This window comes from Bacillus rossius, chromosome 14, assembly GCF_032445375.1.
Source record: "Bacillus rossius redtenbacheri isolate Brsri chromosome 14, Brsri_v3, whole genome shotgun sequence".
Taxonomy (NCBI): Eukaryota; Metazoa; Arthropoda; class Insecta; order Phasmatodea; family Bacillidae; genus Bacillus; species Bacillus rossius.
Window position 1 is genome coordinate 16,631,413 of NC_086341.1, and position 21,970 is coordinate 16,653,382.

Consider the following 21,970-nt stretch of genomic DNA (forward strand, 5'->3'; position numbering starts at 1 on the left):
TAAAGTAGAATACAAAAGTAAATACTTCCACAAGACCTGAAATAATTTTTATTTTATTTCTATAGCCGTGTCTATTTTGTCCGTATCTTTGGACTTAATAAATTAAAACAGCAAGCATCATGTACCACATGATTAGTATATAAAGTAACATGCTATTAGGGTCAAGGGATAAACTTGGATACGTAATACAGAACAATTACCATTGAAAAATCTTATTGAAAGGTTAAAATTTGATTAAATCAACTTAAAAAATAATTAAATAGTATGTATTTTGGTTTATCAGTGTTTAAAAAAAGGGTTGAGGTCTGGAATTCTCAAGGGTCCCAACCTCTTCTAGATAATTCCTTACGGTTAATGCGGTGTGGGAACGAGCGTTGTCGTGCGTCAATGTGAACCCATCACCAACAAAACCCATGTATGAGACCACATGCTCTTATAGGATCTCAGTGGTGTATCGAATAGCAGTCGGCGATCCTTGATACCGTGTTTAACAGTTTGCTTCACATTGACAGAACTGTAAATTACTGCAGCCGATGTCTTGAATGCACACTTCTTCACTTTGTCATCGAACGGATATGGCTTTCCATATATACAGTCCAACCACAAGTTATATTTCAAAGGTCCGTTTGTTGCTACGTCATCAGTAAGCTCGCTCTTGCCGTCGATGGACATGCTACCTCGGAACATGCATGAGACACCTCCATATTCCACTGTCTCCTCAATACAGGCTTGTGCGAACCGTTCACTTTGCCTTCGGCGTACTCTCCTTTGCCTTTCGTTGCAGAATAGACGCACACTCGTCTCATCCGAGAAGAGTACGGTCCTCCGTTCGTCGAGAGTTAAATCAACGTGTTCACGGGCAAACTGCAACCGTTCCTTGCGATGCTGAGCCGTCAATTTAGGACCCGTAGCAGGTCTTCTGACTGTTCTCCCAGCCTTCTTCTAACCGTTATACAGGCTTACTGTTGACCTGTGAGCTGCGTAGAGCTCCTGTTGCAGCTCAACGACATTGGAGAACCGACTGTTGAAAGGCGTTGAGGCAATAAAGCCATCACCTCTTTCAGATGTGCAGCTTCGTCATCCCAATCCGCACCTCCCGATGAAACCACCAGTCCCTTGAAACAATTAGAAAACCTGTTTGCTCTGGATGTATTGGCTGGGAGAAACTTAAGCTTGAAACTTTTTTTGTTTTTGAAGATATGCGATTTTTGTGATGCTGAGTGTGAATGCAATGCAATGATAAGTATTAATAAGCTGTTCTGTGGCAAGAAACACTTAAATAGAGGCAAGATCATATGCTGAATAGTGACAAAACCGTGAACAGTGAAATTGAAGTCAGTACACAGCCAAACATGAAAGTGGAAGTCCATGCATACAGGACACTGAAATGCAAGGCAAAACACAAAATACAGTAAAGTTCACCTCAATTACCTCATTTTACATCAGATTATAGAACCCATTCCATAAATCTTTATTTTATGCATTTATAAATATTATTTACTAAGTTTAAACATTTATTTAGTTTCTATGTATGATTGTTTTTTCAAAATAAAGTAAATAAAAGCAGCCTACAGCATTTACCACACAGACACGGCTAAAGGCCTTCAAAGAAACATCACAAGGAAATAAATAACAAATATAGAAATGGGCTTTTAACCATGTATATTAATGTTTGAATTTTTTATTCATATTAATAGCACTGAAATAATAAACAGAAACAAAAAAAAAATTGAAAAAAAATTGTTGACACCGGAAAAAATTTCAATCAAAATAATGAATCAAAAAATATCTTTCCCCCATTGCTTAAAAAGTTTCTCATTGGTTTAGTAGTTCCAATAACACAATCACTTTATGTATATATATATATATATATATATATATATATATATATATATATATATATATATATATATAATATATATTTTTGTGTAATTTATTTATTAAATCAATTTTTGAAATTTGAAACTTATAATATAAATTGGCTCTAGATATTTCATTAAAAAAAATGTTTAGATGTATATTTATTTTCATATTTATAACTTTCTTGAGAACTAAGGAACATTATTAATTGCTTTAGTTAGTTTTTTTTAATCTTTCATCAATATAAATGGTACTTATTGTTTTATATACATATTTTTAATTTTTTACTATGAATTGTTGAAGCAGTTGATCAGCGTAAATAAGCTTGATATATACTTATTAAATGTGTTTTGATTTTTTTAGGAGGATGAAGACGATATCCATTATTTTTAATGATGTAACTTTTTATAATACCATAATATATTGGCTCTAGACATTAGCGTAACTGTTCAATAAAATGGTTTTGATATCGCTTTGTACAGTGGAACAACCTGGCCGTCGAAGATGCCAGAATCAACCCAAAAAATTGGTTGTCTGTAAAGTCGGTTTACGGACAATAGTTTAACGTGACGTCATAACAAAACATTGATGAAATGATTGCATAGTTTTATGAATAATATTGAATCATATTTATTGAATTCTCACTATTTTATATGGATACAAAAAAGGAGTGAAATGAAATCTACAATTTAATTGATAAATTTACTTTTATTTGCACTCAATAATTCAAATATGTTTATTACTTTAACTATAACTTTTATACATGTTTGCTATTTAACTTCTTCCAATCTGTGTTATTCTATTAAGGATAGGACGATGATAGGAAAAGTAGGAAACGAATGGGAGTGTTTCAAGTTTAATGTGCCTCGAAAAAGTCAAATTGATGGTGGTTCCAATCCAGTGGAAGAGAGATAGATGCGGCGCAAGCGTACAATGAGCATAACGGGACACTGCGTAAAGGGACAATGTGCGTAACGGGACACTTTTTCGTGCATGAAGCCGGCGTTCATTTATTTATTAGACGTTGTCATGTCAAAAATATCCAGATGCGAGCGCCTCGATTCGTGCCAGATTACGGGATGTTCTGTCGTGTCGAGCAGGACATTCTGTTTCAGGATAATCCACTGCCGTACGGAGGGATCGACGGGACGTGGGGCAACCGGCACCTCTTCACGTGCGAGCCCAAGCACGGTCTGCTTGTTCCGATCACGAAAACCATCCGCGAGTCCGACCTGAACTGGTGGCCGAGCAGCAGTCAAGGTAGGTCGCGATCCGCCGGCTGATGTTGCCCAGCCCGTGTTCTTGCATGCTTCTTCGCGCTGCCTGAAAAATTACGGAATTAGTCAACTGTACTAGTTTTTTTAATAATTGCATGCATAGAACCCACGTGAAAAATTGTAACTTCTGGGTTATTATATTTTTAGGAATAGAAAACATAATTCTCTTTGGCTGAGGTCGCAGATCAAAAATATATATGCAAGTAACAGGAGTGCTAAATTATGCTATTGTACAAGTATGCGAGTGTGAAAGTATGCGAGTGTGAAAGTATGCGAGTGTGAAAGTATGCGAGTGTGAAAGTATGCGAGTGTGAAAGTATGCGAGTGTGAAAGTATGCGAGTGTGAAAGTATGCGAGTGTGAAAGTATGCGAGTGTGAAAGTATGCGAGTGTGAAAGTATGCGAGTGTGAAAGTATGCGAGTGTGAAAGTATGCGAGTGTGAAAGTATGCGAGTGTGAAAGTATGCGAGTGTGAAAGTATGCGAGTGTGAAAGTATGCGAGTGTGAAAGTATGCGAGTGTGAAAGTATGCGAGTGTGAAAGTATGCGAGTGTGAAAGTATGCGAGTGTGAAAGTATGCGAGTGTGAAAGTATGCGAGTGTGAAAGTATGCGAGTGTGAAAGTATGCGAGTGTGAAAGTATGCGAGTGTGAAATTTTGCAAAGTGTGAAAGCATGCTGCAATATTTCTACCTCTCGCCTGCTGTCTCTTTCTCTACTGATTACCCCACCACGTACCTATGACCCTTCTCTTCTGGTTCCCCCACCACGTACCTAACTATTCTCCTCTTGCGATCAGAATTTTCGTAACGCTCGAAAGTGTAGTCCCTCTCAGCAAAGAAGTTTCTCTTCAAAAATTGGCAAATTTGCTCTTTCTCCTCGATGACACCGTATGCACACATTTTTGTCGTGTGAAAGGATACAGCTTTGAAATTCATCTCTGAACATGATGCAATGTCACCCATCATCGTTCCATTCCACTTAGTTACGAGACCACCCCCTACACGGACGTTGGTGCTTTAAATTTTAACGGATGGCTAGTCCGAAATCCAGTGGATTTAATTCTTCGATACACCGTTTGCTATTATGCAGAATGGTGTGGAGATGCTGATGCAGACATGTGGTTGCCAATTGCATTACAGATGTGATATTTATTTAAAAATAAATGTTGTTAACAAATTAAACTATCACGTTTTAAATACCTGATGAAATGTGCCTCCCGTGCTTGACCAACATGACACGTCTTAACTTAAACGTGAGCTTGCTGATCTGTGTTTATTATGTCGACCATGAAGCCTGACGAACCTTTTTAATGTGATACCAATTTTTGCTATGTAGAATTTAAAAAAAAAAAAAAAAAAATCACAGCTTGGCAGTTTGCTTTTTTATGTGGTCATTATTTGTGCATAGAGCTAAGATTGTATGGTTTTTATGTGTTAACCAGTGTGAACGAAAAGTTGAGGCTTTTGTTGGTATCATTTTTATTTTATGACTGATGTATATAATGTCACTAGTATCAAGAGAAAGCATACAAAATCATTCAAACTGTAGCATGTAGCAATGTATTAAAGCAGAACAATTTATTGGAACTATGTACCTAACACACATCAAATAGAATAAATATTTAGTTTATTGTTTTGGTTTGAATCTCTTTCTGCTTCCGACATCGTTTTTTTTTTTTTGCTGTCGAAATTGCTATAGTAATATGTGTTAGTGAAAATTTACACAAAATAAAAATCATTTTTGCCAAGTAAAGAGCCAAAAATCATTACGTCTTTACTTGTGATATTTTACTGCAAGGCCTAAAGTCGTATTTGTATGGTATAAGATAGTGACTGCTTTTATTTACTTAACTGTTAAGTAATTAGGTTTTCCTATTTAGACTTTTATTTCTTTCTTTAATTTTTCAGTAGGCTTTGGAAAAAAAAGTAGCTAGAAACAAAATAATTTTTTTGCAAAGTTCACAATTGTTTAAAAATTTTTAAATAAAAGCTTAAACTTAAGTTTCATGAACTAAATTTACATATGAATAGACAAGATTATGCAATTCAAGTGAAATTACTTACATTACATGTACTATTGCCTTGTATTTCAGTGTTTTTGTATTATTTTGGTTTTATTGCTATTTGTATTCACAATATATAATCTTGCTTCTGTTTATACGGTTAAGGTACACGAAAGAGCTTTATAACATTCATTATGGCTCAGATTTATTATTATTATTAATAATATTAATCTTATTATAATTATATTTTTTAAGAGCATATGAAGCCTTGAACCTACAACTAAAGTGTATAGTAATAACAGTGATGTTTTATACGAACTTATCATTTCAGTAATGGCTTTACTTTAAATAATTTGTTAACCCTATCATGTTGATCAAAATTTCTGCTAGGAATACCTATAATCAAATTTAACCAAGTAATTTTCAAGTACAAATGTTTCTCATTGTTAGTAACAATAACATAAAAAAAAATAATTTTTAATGTTGTGGTTTGTGATTTTGCTGCTTGGTTTGGACAAATGGGTAAGTATCTTCACCAGTTACTTCAAAATTTTTTCTTTGCATTGTATCTTGAGTGTTGTGCCTGACGATATGAATTCAGCACTGTTTATGTTGTATTTAACTTTCACCACGTTGGCAATACTACACCTAATTACGTTGTATTCTATGGAGGGAATTTTTGATTTGTCAGGAAATAGAATGCTGTGACATAGTTAAAGTTATTTTACCTGACCTTTTTGACTTTTTTGCAACATTACATAAATGTTGTTTGACCACTCCAAAAGTTAAGGAACGTTGGTTTAAGTGTTAATTATATTTATTGGTTCTCCAGTTTTCTAGAGAATAGAAATCAATATGTATCTTTAAATAAAGTAATCATAATTGCTCTCAATTTCTTATGAGTTCTGGTGTTGTGCAGGGTTGTAAATTTTCACCTCTCCTTTTCAACATCTTTATTAATGAAATTACCAATGTCCTCAATCACTCAACAGGTGCTGTTTTTGCAGACAATCTTAAAATCTACATGAAAATTACTTCACCAAATGATTGCATTCTACTCCAAAATGACATTATTCAAGTTAATAATTGGTGTACTAGAAATCTGATTAGGTACTCTTAATATAAATAAAACTAAGATATTACCTTCACTAGGAAACTTCACCCAGTCAATTATTACGTACTGTAATCTAAACAACTTTAAAATCTCTAGATTATATTTTCATAAACATGTTGACTATTTATATTCTTCCTCCTGTAGAATCTTGCCCCTAATAAAATACTTTTTATGCTAATAATTCCTATCATTTTATTTTGCTTTAATTAGAAGCAAATTAGAATAATGCTCTATTAGTTAGAATAATATTAATACAACAGATGTAATAAAATAGAAAGTATTCAAAACAAAATAATTAAACCAGTTAACATAAAGAAGTTTCCATAATCAACACTTACTCTTCATTAAGCTAGTAGATTTCAACTAGATGCTTATTTCGTACAAAAATTTTATAACTATAAAATCAAATGCAATTATGTACTTATGAATACTGGTTTGAGAGTCAACCAATTTAAAAGTCACCTTTTATCTTCTCTGTGCATCCAACACAAGAACGATCTTATTTATATAGGTATTAATTTTAAACTTTAATAGAATAATTAGTTGAAGATGAACAATATAATTTACTTTCAATCTGTGTAAGTCATCTTACTATACACTTGGTCTTCAATAATATAGTATTATTTATTTTTATATTAGCAAATGCTGTCACTGCCTGAATCTTTTATGGATATGTTGTGTCATTTGTGCGTGTGTCGTTTTTTTATTGTCATTTTATCTATGTGGTGTTTTTATCTTCATGATGTGCCTACCCCTTAAGTTTTAAAAAAATTAAAAAATTAATAATATTGAAAAAGGTGCATCATTTATGTATCAAAAAGGAAATTGTTTTGGAGAAATTAGTATCATAAATATTTAAGTCTCATATTTGTTCAGTAAAATGCTATATAATATTATGATGGATGGAGGGATACGGATATATATGTATGTGTAATTATGTCTATGTATACATGTATAATATATATTTGTATAAATGTGTGTGTGTGTGTGTGTGTGTGTGTGTGTATATATATATATATATATATATATATATATATATATATATATATATATATATATATGACAGTTGTATGGAGAGAGAGAGAGTGATGATGGGAGGGAGAGATGGATACAGGGATTGAGAAGAAAAGATGGAGGGAAATAAAGATATTTCCTGTCTCTAGGGAATGCAGACATTCAACAGAGCAGAGTGTTTGCTACTATCGAAGCAAAGCAATGTATACTTGTGACCAGTGGTTGATAGGCTCTACTGCAAGTGTATTTATACCCTGAAACTGATCACTTGAGTGTGTGAGCTATACTCTCGAGGACATAGAACACTAGGAATGAGTGAGGCGTATTCCTGAACTGAGCCACAGTTGATGGTGTTCAGGGAAAGGAAAGGGCGTCTGAGGGACAGTTACTGCAAAAAAATTATGTTTCCTGCAGTTGGCATGGCTTGTTGATACTGATTATTCAGTGCCTATGTCACATATTGTAGTAAAGGTATATGTGGACCCTCACTCTACTTCTATATCCACTCTATGGTATTTGTAAACTGCGGGAGAGATGACTGACACCTGTCAGACCTAATGGTGATCCTGTGCATAGCCGCACCACCCCGTGGTGACGCCTATGATTCTGCTACTCCTGGACTTTGAGTAGTGCCTAGGGTTAATATTAAGGGCGCATCTATATTGATACACTGAAAATAAACTGCCAATACATAAAATTACAGTTGCAATCAATTTATTTATACTTCGTAACCGAACAGCTTTTAAAATGACGGTGCAACGAAAAAATGATTAGCGAAATACTGTTTCAAGAAAAAATGTTTCTCATTTCACTTCTTTTAATTTTACAATTGTTAGCACCAAATGAAAGCTAATTTTTAGTTTTGAAATTGTGTAGGATGTTTCGATATTAATTTTGTTTTCACATGATCATAAGGTTGAGAGTGGTTATTTACCAATTTTATTTTATCAGCAGATTAGTGTGAATGCACATTATATTTAACATGCATCACTCATCATCATGTTGGAGAATATAAAACAGGTTAGTCCAGACGGTAGAAGGCGTAACCTCGGCGAGAGGTATGCGCGAGACAGGAAGCCCCGCGGGGAGACACGCACGTGCTTCAGGTTGGCATCCCTTGCCAGGGGGAAGGGAAGGGAGGGGGGGAAGGGGGGTTGTGAACACCTGGCTCCCAGCCAAGACGCACTGCCCGCGGACAGAAATACTCGCGACGAGGGAGGGAAAGTTGAGTTTATACGTCGACTGGCTGGCCAGACTCTGGGGAAATTTTGCCTTGTCAGTACGTTGTTATGGCTTTGTGGTTTCCACATGTTTACTCATGGGGGTGAGCCTGCGGTTTGTCTCGTAAAATTAAAAAAAACAAAAAACCATAACTTGGAATGAAAATTTTAAACTTGTCATTTTTTCATCACAAATAAGTGTTTGTTCATAATTTGCTATTTCAATCCTTTAAAAGTAAGGGAAAATTAAAGAAACATACAATAAAATGTACATGGAACATAGCCATTATATTTTATGGTACAATTGTAAGTACTGTGATGTGAATCAAGTGTATATTATGGTTGTTTCATCATTAGCATTATTTTTTAAAAAGACTATTATCTTTGGAAGTGGAAATATCACCTTTTGGACAGATACTCATAAAACAGTATTCTAAATCCACCAAAGGGCCAGTTATTTTGAGAAATAATTTTTTTTTTTATAGAGTCTGGAACAACATTAGAGTCTGATGTCTGGGCTCTGTGTACGGGACATGAAGAAATTTTTTTTTTGTACATTAGTATTGGTAATAAATATCTTTAAGAGTTGAATAAATGGCAGCTTCTAGAAGTTAAAGATTAATATCTAATTATGAAAGTTATTTTTGATGAGTTGGTTATTCTGCTGCATGTGTCGGCCACTGTAAGATTACAATTTGAATGAACAAAATTGGAAGTAGTGATTCACAGCTTGTTGTATTGTAAAACAGCATTTAGTACTAAAATATAAAGAAGCTCTACAAGTTAGCTTTATTACTAATTAGATTAATTTTGATAAAATGATCAAAGAGGAAAAATTGTGTTTTCAGACCTTTTTATTAGGTTTTTGTGGCATATTTTATGAGCTCTCAAAATGGTAAACCAAAATTTTATATACTGAAAATTGTATTTCAGAATACATCTTATCTACACTATCAAATTTGGTGTGCAAATGATTAAAGGAAATTGTAAAAATATATTTTTTAATCCTTTAAAAAGTTTTTGTGAGAAATTTTAAAAATTTTCCTTGGTGTGAATAAAAAAAATAATAATTCGTAATACTGAGGGATAACTACATACAGGATGAGTCTGAATTCGACCAACAAACTTCATGTGCAGGTTCATCATGACATAATAAGTTGAAAACGTTGATACAAAGTACCTACTTCACAAGTTTGGTATACATCTCAGAAGTTTGAGCTAAATATTATTTTTAATGTATAGAGGAAGTATTTTAGATTGAACACTCATCGTTTGGATTATGATTAATTAAATTAAGTTCTACAAACACTGTGAATTTTGTCACTGAAGCAAAATTATTTTATTGGAATATGTAATCATGCCACAAAAGTGTGTAATAAATAAAGGTGTCACCTCAATTTAATTCAGTGAAATAATTTTGCTGCAGTGACAAAATTTTTGGTGGTTGTAAAACTTGGTTTATTTATTTATGATCCAGATGCTCATTGTTCTAACTTGAGCAGTTTTCTTGTATTTACATTAAAATTGTTGTTCAACTCCAACTTAAAAGGTGTGTACCAGCCTTGGGAAACACTTTAAACCTTAAGTTGTATAGATGTTTTAAAATTATTTTGTCCTAACGAACCTGAAGACAAAGTTTTTCGGGTAAATTCTGACTCATTCTATAAATCATTTTAGCATCGCAAATGTAGTGAGGGCGTACGGTGTTATGGAGGAATTATCGGAGCAAATTAGTGGGCGCCACCACGTGAGTGGGCACGTGGACCCGGCGAGAGACTCTAACCCAGGGCGTTACGTGGCCCGTGTGCGGCGAGATATTTGGCCCTCTGGATAGTGAACGCGCCGCTCTCGACCCTACCTAAGCCCGCTCTCAGCGTCGGGCACGCTTCTAACACGCGGTGGGCTCTCAGGGCGTCCCACACGCCGCCGGCCAGGTTGGGGTCCCGCGTGGTCCCCCGAACACAAAGACACGTAACACAGTTAATTAGTTTATTGTACTCACGATTTATTTCCGTACACGTTCCTTCACTGGTACAACTGATAAAAGGCCCGGGGCACGAATCGGCTTAGGTGAAGAGGCGGACCACGCACGTGGCCGCCTCAAGTCGTTACGTATTACGATGGTGATATTAAAAACTCCGAGGAGTTAATATTAATTATTTAAACAGTCTCTCCGACCGAGAGAGGCCCCGAGGATGAAAGAAAGCGATTCGGATAAATTAAACTATGGAATTAATACTCAATGACTAAACGGTGATGTCCTCGAGGTGTCGACAGAGACGTCCGCTCTCGGCCGGCTGTAGAAGGAGACTGGGATGAGATCATGGTTTGCAGGTGGCAACATGGCGCCCTTCGCGCCAACACAATTACCGTTATTACATTCTGTGATTCCGTGCCCCGGCGAAAGTTAAGTACATTACAGATTAACATTAAACAATATATAAAAATTACTGGCAATTTAAAGTTAGTTAATATTTACTTAGTTATTGAGAGTTTATATAAAAACATTCCTACCCTCGTCCAAGTCCGTGCCTATTCGGGTCCGCCCGGGCAACGTCTGTAGTTTTATAATTAATTGTAATTATTTAAACTGGAGAAACACATGATTACACTGCAACAAGACACTGGGGCAAAAGAATAAAAGAAAAAAGGTTACAGTATTAATTGGTATACTTAGGGGTGCGGCGCACTGCGTCTAAGCGCCCTCTTGCTGTAGTTCGTGGCGCGCAGTTTGAATCGCACACGGCTACGTACGTCACGACTCAAATGCCGGGTAGGGAAGGTGGTGGGAAAGGGAACGGAGGATAATCAGGCTCGCGGGGCGAAGCCCCGGCTGACGTCAGTAGGTAAATCATTCCTGAGGTTTATGTGTTTTTTTCTTCCAAATTTTCCTACCCTTGACTGTTTTTAATGGCTCTGACAATAAATTAATCACTGCATATGCTGTATACAATTTTTTTCTTCTAGTAACAAAACCAAAATTCTCTGATGTGTGTGATAATCACGTGGTTATTAAAATTACACAAAAAAATGTATTTAGTACAAATTATTGTAATTATTAGAAAATTGAAATGTTTTAAAAAGTGGTGGACTTATTCACAATATGCTACTCATATTATTTTTCATGAAAATGTATTTTTTTTTTTGAAAAGTTGGCAGTGAGTGTGTGTGTTCGTGATCTTGATGATCAGATAAAGATGTTATTTCGGAACGACAACTGTGCCGTGCACATGTTGGCAACTCGCGTGCAGGCAGTTGGCGTTGCTCCAGCCGATCTCCAACTGTGCTGAGGATCCTGTGACTTTGGCTAGCATTTTACATTTCAGATGTTCACGTCACTCGTACCTTTTCGATTCATAATATTTCTAAGCTTGAATTCAGTGTGCATTTTATTAAAAAATTTGACGTTGAATTTAGACTAGTTTGAACAAAATGTTGTGCACTTCTTGAAAGTGCGTTGGGACCGATCACCCTACTCCGCCCCATAATCCTCCTCTAACAAAAAAAAAAGAAAATGAATATATAACAAAATTTATTCTACTCTAGACCTCTGACCTGACTTTCGAAGTTTGTTAATTTTTTTTTTTTTCGTAAAAATGTGTTTACTTCATTTTTTTTAGTGATTGAGTACTGTATGTAATTATTTTAAACTTAGGTACTCCAAAAATCAGGTAATGACTTTTAAAGAAGTTATAAATGCGTTTAAATAGTATTTTAAAGGGCTGTTATTTTTTTTTTAATTTTGGACGCGCCCATTTAACTAAAAGGTATTCCATACGAAACAAAACCCTCCAGTTATCTCACCAAGTGTGCACCTGAAAAAAAAAAAAGAAGTTGGTTCCTCCATGGTTTAGGTTGCTCATGAATGTTTCCGTGATGAAGTCTTGCGTATTATAACATTGTTTTTAAGCTATTGGAACTCACAAATAAAAAAATTCAAATTAATTCCACATCTAAAACTTGTGTGGAGCTTCCAGCACTTACTCCTGAAAGTTGCATAGACAAATTCAAAGTTTGAAGGTAAGAACTGAAAGTGGATGCTCCAAAATGAGATTTTGCTGCTCAATAGTTTTTACCACCTAGCTTGGTACTCAAACAATAGTTTAACTGCTCTCACAAAGTATAAATATTTTCCACTCTCTAAATTCTATAAATGATATACACCTACAATTTTTGCAGGGAAATTTTTGATTGAAGTTTATGTTTATAATTATGAACTGCTTTGTTTTTTACCCACATAAAAAGAATTTCTGAGAGACAGATACTGATAATATTATGTTGGGGCGAACCACTGTTGAGCCTAGCTCCAGTGAGGAGTGCGGAACTGTGACTTGCGAATAAACATTTTTTAAACGCAAGCGACCAGTGATCAGACTGTTTTTAAGTACAGTTATTTATTAGTAATGTAAATATTATTAATTAATAAAACTGTGATAAAACTTAATTGGGCTATCCCTTACGAACCCAATTCTCCAACATTATACTCGTAACAATACATACACATTAGTTACGTTTTAGTAAAGTAGTCTAATACAAATATTTTTTGCCTTTTACATTTGAAGACAACCTCTCATTTGTAAGCATGTCACAATGATAAATAAACACATATTTAAGGAAGATAAAAAAATTTTTTTTGTTACTTTTCTAGCCCTTTTCTCATAATGTTTATATAATTAAAGTGATTTATCTTTAAAGCTGTAATTACATAAGCTATGCAGCATCTCGACAGTTTTATTGCAACTATATTCAATATATAAATGTAAACAGTTACCCAACTCCCACCAGAATGCCACCCACTGCTGCAGGGCCGTTTTATGAGAATGCGAGGCCTGGGGCAACAATTTTCCGAGGCCCCCCCTCCCTTTTTTTATTGTAATAATAATTTTCAGTTATGAAAAACTCATATTTGCATTGACATGTATGTATGTAATAACTATCATAAAAAAGGACTAGAAGTACCATAATGAAATGCAGCCTCTATACGCAGAAATATGAAACATATTTATGCAGGGAAAATAAAATAATGTATAACAACAAATTTTTTAGTTGAAATGGAGTAATATTTCATAGCCAACACCCACCCCCATTTACGAAAGTCTTAAATCGTTCTCAAATATTTACACAATTTTATGAGTTGCAGGTCCCGACCAATCAAAATTACATATTTATTAACTCACTTTGCAATAAACTTCTTCCTTGCCTTTTTAGCAGCAAACAAGTAAATGAGTCCATCAAATGAAATGCTGTTCACAAGATCATGTTCTGTATAAATCACCGCTAACGAGTTTAATCTCTTTTGTGACTTGGTAGATCGGAATTGATTCTTCAGAACTGACAGTTTTGAAATTGATCTTTCACTTTCACAGTTTGTGATTGGTAGTGTCAAATACAAGCGAAGTGCTATTGCTACATTTGGAAAAACATCAATTATATCACTGTTATATAAGTGCTGCAAAACTTTTTGTGGAGTGAATGATGTAACACTGTCTTCAACTTGTTGCTCTCTGAGAAATGGTGATAAGTGTAATAATTCATTTATAATAACAGGCTGCAGATCCTTTCTGTATTTTCTGACCAACTTGGTAGCACTAGATTTGAGTTCATCTTCACTTGCTGTAGTTAAGTTACAAAGAAACCCACATGTTGAGGCAATATCTTTGTAGGAAGCAGCTCTCTTCTCCAGTTCATGCGGAGCATATCAGCAATGCATAGAAATGTGGAAATTCTGAAATTCTCGCGGGATGTTACAACAGTTGAAAGTTCGTCTTTTCCATCCAAAAACTTTTTATTTTTGGAAGATCTAGTACCTATCTACAAAAGTTTGTAACACATGGTTGCTTAGTTGTGTTGCTTTAACTTCAATTTCATCAAAATCATTTCGCAAATCGGAAACAAAATCTTTCAAAGAATTCATCAGTTGATGACCAGTTATGACATCGAGTCCAGGCTTCTGTAGATGCTTGGTTACTGCACCGAATATTTCCATAATGTCGTACCAAAATACGGCCATAAAAGCAAATTCTAAATATTGCATTTTCTTCATGAGGGAGTTCACTTCCATCCTTGTGACTTGCGTTTAATTTTTGTCGTTGAACATATCATTAAATGCACAGAAAATCTCATCATAATGAATGACGAGAGTTTTCAATACATCTTCTCTGCATGACCACCTTGTTTCCGACAAGCTCTTGACAGTGATTTTTGGCTTTCCGCTATTTCCTGTGCTTTCCGAAATAACTCCTTCAAGAACTGACCACCTGTGAGTGGAAGCAGCGAAAAATGAGTACAGATTTTCTAAAAACAGAAACAGTTTTGTTGCATGAATACATTCACCAACGCTGCTTTTTCCTACTAAGTTTACTGAATGTGCTGCACATGGAACATACAGCACAGAGCTGTTTATTGATTTAATGTGCGCTTGTAGGCCCTCATATTTTCCTGACATGTTGGCTACTTATCATAGCTCTGACCTCGGCAATCCTGGATATCAATGGTGTTGTCTTTTAGAATACAGGTTACAACTTCACTTAAATTTCTTCCTCTGTGGCTGTAAATTGGAATTAAACACAAAAACCTTTCCAAAATTTTACCTTTAAGGCAGTATCTAAATACAAAAGATAACTGATCTGTATGGGAAACATCAGGTGTAGAATCAACTATCAGTGAATAATATTTGGCCTGTCTAATCTCATTTAGCATGTGTTTCCGAACTTCGTTTCCCATTAGCTCAATGAATTCTTCACATATATCAAAAGAAAGATACGATACATGACCTTTTACTTTGTTCCCATGTATCCTTAAATGTTCCTGTAAAAAAGGATCAAATTCCTAGGTAATTACCATTACGATTTGATCCAAGCATCTGATTATCACCACGAAAAGGAAGACCATGACTGCACAAAAATTTTACAACTGCCACTACTCTAACGAGAACATTCTTCCAGTAATTTGTCTCAGTCACTTGTGCATCTAAATGTGATGAAATTGACATTTTCTTATTTTTTCTTGAAACCCATTTTAAAGAATATGCTTTGTGTTCAATACTGTTTTCATGCTCCCTCAATTTTTCTTCTGTTTTCTTCCAATTAGAAAAGCCATTTACAAATTTTGATAGTTTACAATTACTTAAAAGTTTTCACGCAAAGCAAAACACATTTCCCGTACATTTAGAGTACAATAACCATTTTCTCTCCTGTCGCTCTCCATTTTCAAGAACTCTCACAAATGCAGATGATGTTAGTTTACGAATACATTTTGGATATTGCCTAGCAGAAGCTGTGTAGTCTCCATCGTTATTACTAAAAAAAAAAGTCCGGCCCCTTATCAACACAATAACTAATCATTTCGTCAGTGATATTACCAGGCCATGCCGCAGGATCTTGCTGGATTTCTTATATTAACACTGCACTATCAAACTCTACACTTCTTTCAGTCCTAGCACAGTTTCTAGAAGTTATGGGAATTTCTGGAGTTGTGTTAATGAGATTACAATTATCTATTTTAGTTACTTCTGTGTTTTCTTTAACTTTATCAGAGCTTGAAAGTGGTAAAGTCAAAGCCAACTTACCATCACAATCACATGGTTCTAGTTTTTGAGGAGGTTCATGGACCGGCGTCGATGTCGGTGACTTACTCAGTAGTTATAAATAAAACCATACAAGTTACAGCACAGTGTGGTTTTATTGTGAAATCGTGCTTTACAAAACTAAATAAATAGGTATCTAATTTAAAGACAAGTTATTATTACGCCAGATATAAAATGGGAATTCACTTTAAATAATGATATATTTTTTTGATAAAATTTGAGGCCCCCTTGAATGTGAGGCCCGGGGCAAATGCCCCTTGTGACCCCCCCTAGACGCGGCCCTGCACTGCTGCGAACGTTGGCTGTTGCGCCATGCATCCATGAGAAAAATAAAATACTACATTAATTCCCCTCCCGTCTCGCACGACGCAGTCTGCGTGGTTGTGAATCGGTAGGATATTCGAAAACATGGCGGTCTCGATCTTGCGCAGTGACATGGCCCCAACGTTCGATTACGGGCCCTGGACCCAGGATCGGAGACGCCCCCCTCCCAATTTTACAGTCACGTGCTACATTATAATTGCATGGTTATTTCTTATCTACACTCTTTTTGAAATGATATTTAACCTGAAAATACAGGGTAAAATTATGGTTACTATTTTATAAGTCCAAACTGAGCTTTATTTATATAATTATTTTACTTTAAAATAACCACAGCGAGTATGTACATTTATTTCACACGTTTAAGAACACTCTGAGAATTAATGAATAGTTCCGTTTCTGTATTTAGTTTCTAAAATGTATTTTTAGAAGAGCGTAAATGGTTAAAAGGCCTGTTTTCAGAATAATATTTAGGCATTGAAATCCCGAGCAACTTATTGAGTTTTTTTAAAACAAAGTTACCATACTTTTTTTTTTCGTAATTAAGAGTGTAGTCATTTTTTTTAAGTGGGCCCTGGACCCAGGGGTCCACCCAGCCCCACCCTTGCGGGGGACATACGCAGTGGTGCACGTGGCCCAGTGAAGTAGCTCGGCTTCTGGGTTGTAGCCGCGTCCTTGGCGAATACCTACAGGTAGGTAGGTAACCGCTCCCTGATGATGGCGACTGCAATGCAGATCGAAGCGTCGGTGAATTATTCGCCAAGGGACACGGCCACGACACGTAAGCCGAGCTACTTCAGACAATGGCCGTTGAAAGCAGCCTGCGAACATTGATCACGTGACCTTAGTGTTCTTAACGATACTGTTGTTGTTATTCATTTGTTTGTATCCGCTCTTATTCCGTCGTTTGAGGAAAAGGCAGGTTGGGACCGGCCATCGTGTGGGATGAGAGAGGAAAAATCTGTGCCACCGACGATGTTCGCAGACCCGAGGCTCCGCGCTGGCGGCGTTGCAAAATAATCATCCTGCTCTCTCCCCCCTCCCCCTTGCTCATCCTATTCACCCCCTCCCCGTCCCAGAAAACCATGAACCCCCACCGTTCACGGCCTGGAGCCTTGAGTCGGCTGCCACGCGGCGCCCTGTGTGTGCTGACGAACCCGGAATTTGGCAGTCTTCCCTGTGTAGTTTTGGTGCCGGGTGAAGGGCGGGAAAGGGGGGGGGGGGAGGGGGCTAGCCGTTGCGATAGCCTAGCTTCTGGCTTCTTCGCGCCTGCGCAGATAAGCGGCTGTCGGCGTTGCTGGTTTTGTTAAAGAGATGGGGGGGGGGGGAAGCCTTTAAGATTCACTTACACCGAGTCTAGTCGCCCGAATAATGCGCGTGTTCGCGCTGTCGTAAAATAAAAATTCACGGGGAAATAAATAGCCTTTTTTTTTTCTTTTTCTTCTTCGGGATTGTGTGTTTTCGCTCATATAGTTGATCGAGGCTAAAATAAAAGTTAGGTTGGATTAAGTCAGTGGCGTCTAAAAATTACTCTTTTAAATATCGGGAACTTGCGCGAGGTGCTCTTTGCTACGTGGATTTCGTCGGTTATACTATCGAACAAGCTGATTTTTAAAGTTACATTGTACGTCTTTACACATCTTGCATGCAAACTTTTTTTTTTTTATGTGCAAACATTCTAGCCATCGGTATACGGCATTTTGTAGTAACTTCTTGAAAGGAACGGAAGACGAATGAGCGGTTCCGAAGTCGTCAATATGGCGAACCCACGTGTAGCAATACGAACACGTACATAGTCACTTTCGTAAACATTGGGGGACATACAAGATTTAAAAAAAATACGTAAGAAAACTGGCATTTCACTGTTGATAATCCAGTGTCTCCTTTCAAAGTTTTCATAACGCGGTAGCAGTGTATGCGGTTAAATTCAAAAACATCATTGGAAAAAAACGTATTTTAAAGAGTTTGTAATAATTATGTAATATAATTTTGAATAAGCTCGGTAAGGTTGAGGTTTGTTTGTAGGAAGTATTTACAAACTGATTAAAGTTTTTTCAAATAAAAATTAAATATTAAAAACATATACTTAGTTATAATATGTAATTTAATGTTTCGGGTTAATATTCTAGTAACTCCATAGAATTATAAAATCTAACGTGTTTAATGAATTTTAACAAGATGTGGACAGTATTATAATAAAATTCCTTGTCGGAAATCAGGTCCATAGCCGGGATTTAGGATTTTTTGAAGTCTTATTTCGCTTTTATCGCAGCCGTTTCTAATGGGTAGTTGAAAACTTCGGTCTCTTTCGTGCTGCTATCTGCGCCGTGATTGTGGCAAGCAACGTTCACGCTTAATGCGGTGAATGTAGAGGTGTGCGTACCCGAATTGTATGTGCAATTGTTGGCAATACTGCTAGGGATCCAGACTAGCCCCCGGAGCGATTAAGCTTTCGTCATTTACGAGAAACAGTATCAGATTTCATGGGTTGTTGGCGAGGGAGGGGAGAGAAGGGGTCACCCTTTGTATAACCCCCCCCCCCCCAAAAAAAAAAACTAAAAAAAATATAGTGATATCAAAAATAATATACTCCGGACAGCACATAACCTTTCAAATAAGTTCGATTTTTTTTTGTAAAAATTTTGTAATCCTACAATTTTTTAGAGCTGGTGAGAAATTTAAAATTTAGCTGTAATATAATTTAGTAATAATTGATTCGTAGAGTGGTCAGAACACTCGCCTCCCACCAAGGCGACCGGAATTCGATTTCCCGGCGATTGCGGTCGAACCCGGAAACATTTGCCGTCGGCCTGTGGGTTTTCTCGGGGTTCTCCCGTCCGCCACACAGATTCATTCCGTCCCCGTTTCATCCCGCCTCGAGCATTCTTCGAGGTGGTCCGGAACGGCAGGTCTGTCCCTCTAGTTTTAAAGTGCTGAATTTTGAAGGTGTAAAAAATCATTTAAAATGGAGTTTTAGGGGCGTCATCTGCCTGGTCACACACACACGGTACGCAGAGCTTCAGAGGGGAAAAAAAGACGCGATTTTAAAACTAATCAATATATCAGAAAAGCATTTAAGAACTCCCCGAGGGCCGAAAAGTAATTTTGATTTCTGATTAAGTTTTTAAACTGTGTTTTTAGAAGAGTGAAAAATGGCCAAAAGGCGTTTTTTCGGAGTAATTTTTAGGCGTAAAACAACCGAAAGGACTTGCGGTACACCCTTATCTTCATTTCTCGGCCATATAATGTAACGGTCACCGCTCAAATGTCACAGTTATCCTGTGACGACGAGAAGACTGCGCGCCGGTTCAGAGGAGACACCGCGCTAGAAGCAGCAGCGAGCGTCGCGCTTATCATCCCGCCTCACTGACACACATACACCACGACCAGATGGCTCCCTTAAGTGTTATTTTATTTTTAATTTTTAGCATGTTCGTGTTAAAACTGGGTGGTGTTCTGTACTGCTCGCAACTCCCCAATCGTCCGCGCGGCCCGAAATTTGAGACCGGGGTGTGTCTCACTCTTTGTTTCCGGATGGCCGCGTATAAGGTCATCAGAGGTGGCGGGCTCAGAGATGACTCCCGACCCCACGACTTCCTCGACCCGGGGTTTTGAATCGGTTATTTCTGTCCACTTACGTCCTTCACGAGGGCGCGAGCTATTTTGAATCTCAGATATATTTTTTCCTCGTCACGGGAATGGATGAAATCGCCTTCAGTGGGCGACGCTAGCGGTTGCCTCGATGCTCGGAACATCTTGGGACTGTCGTGCGTATCTTCTGTCGCCGTGGTTGACCTCTTCGTACTTGATGTATGCAAAGCTGAGGCTACGCTACGTTTGCTATGTTCGCTGCGCCAGGTCGCCGCCTGAGTATTGGAGTGTTCTATGTCCACTTTTTTTAAGTTTTTTATGCTATGGGCACGAAATTAAAATTAGTATTCATTTGCACTATATCCACACACGTCTACGTACACAAAAATGTTTGTTCTTAATTTAAGACCAATATTATTTTGTTCTATGTCATGCTATTCATAGTTATTTGAACTTTCAAATGCTTATATCTCAGTTCCGACTTCAATGGACATAGAACACTTCAATTCTCAGGCGACGAGGTGGCCAGACAGGGACAGTCCAGTTCGCGATGTCGGAGGGACGCATGCCGTGGGATTAGAGCGATGATTCCGACGATGATGACATTCTGCTGGCTCTCACAGTTATGTGGACGTAAAAAAGAAAAAAATGTGTTCATGAATTTTATTTGAAAAATTGGTTGTCTGTAAAGTCGGTTTACGGACGATAGTTTAACGTGACAACGTCATTACAAAACATTGATGAAATGATTGCATACTTTTATGAATAAAATTGAATCATTTTTTATTGAATTATCAATATTTTGTATGCATACAAAGGAGGAGTGAAATGAAATCTACAATTTAATTGATAAATTTACTTTTATTTGCACTCATTTATTCAAATATGTTTATTACTTTAACGAAGAGATTATTAAGAGATTATTTTAACTTTAACTTTTATACATGTTTGATATTTAACTTCTTCCAATCTGTGTTATTCTGTTAAGGATGGGCCGATGATAGGAAAAGTAGGAAACGAATGGGAGTGTTTCAAGTTTAATGTACCTAGAAAAAGTCAAATCGATGGTTGTTCCAATCGGGTGGAAGAGAGAGAGAGAGAGATGCGGCGCAAGCGTACAATGAGCTTAACGGGACACAGCGCAACGGGACAATGTGCGTAACGGGATACTTTTTCGTGCGTGCAGCCGGCGTTTATCGATTTATTAGACGTCACGTCAAAAACAAAAGAATTGGAATAATTCCATTTGAAGAAGCAGTTACTAGTGAGGACGAAACCAAATTGAAGAATTATTCCAGGATAAATTCAACTGAGTTTGATATAATTCCCTTGGAATCAAACCCCAGGCATTGTCCTGCATATCCTGCCTTTCTATATTCTTCCATCGATTAATACCATATACATGGATATTTTCATAATTTTTAATAAACTTTTCCGTCGACCTAACTATTTGAAGCACAATACTGAGAGAAATTAAACTTAATGAAAGGCAAACGCAGAATTACAGCAAAATTCCGCGCGAAAACGGGTGTTTTTTTTGTTTATCTGCGCATGCGCGAAGTCAGTGACGTTTTAGAAAAAAATATTGGTTGTCTGTAAAGTCGGTTTACGGACGATAGTTTAACGTGACAACGTCATCAACAAAACATTGATGAAATGATTGCATACTTTTATGAATAAAATTTAATGATTTTTTTAATGATAAAAGAATAAATACTTGAAATTATACTAGTAATCAGATTTTTAAAATGCAAGAATAATTAACCTTTATTGCCGAAATTGTTGTTGTAATAAGCAATGAAAACCACATTTAACTTTTCACTTCACTTTATAAACAGTCGACGAAACAGTTCACGTGTAGATGACTTGTAATTAATTTTATAAACTGGCGTTTAGCCATAAAGTTTAAATATAATTATGAACAAGTTTTCATATAAATAAACTGTAATCAAATATCTGTCATCAATTATATGAATCACTATAATTT

General features: G+C 36.5%; 1 protein-coding gene across 8 annotated transcripts in view; it reads left to right on the forward strand.

Annotated features, from left to right (window-relative positions):
• The window catches only part of LOC134538684 (uncharacterized), a 248,037-nt gene that overhangs the window by 70,316 nt on the left and 155,751 nt on the right, over positions 1-21,970 (forward strand). For all 8 annotated transcript variants that reach the window (XM_063380103.1, XM_063380110.1, XM_063380102.1 and 5 more), the window contains one exon: positions 2,976-3,120. In XM_063380103.1, the coding sequence (XP_063236173.1) occupies positions 2,976-3,120 (145 nt within the window). The remainder of the gene's footprint in view (positions 1-2,975; positions 3,121-21,970) is intronic.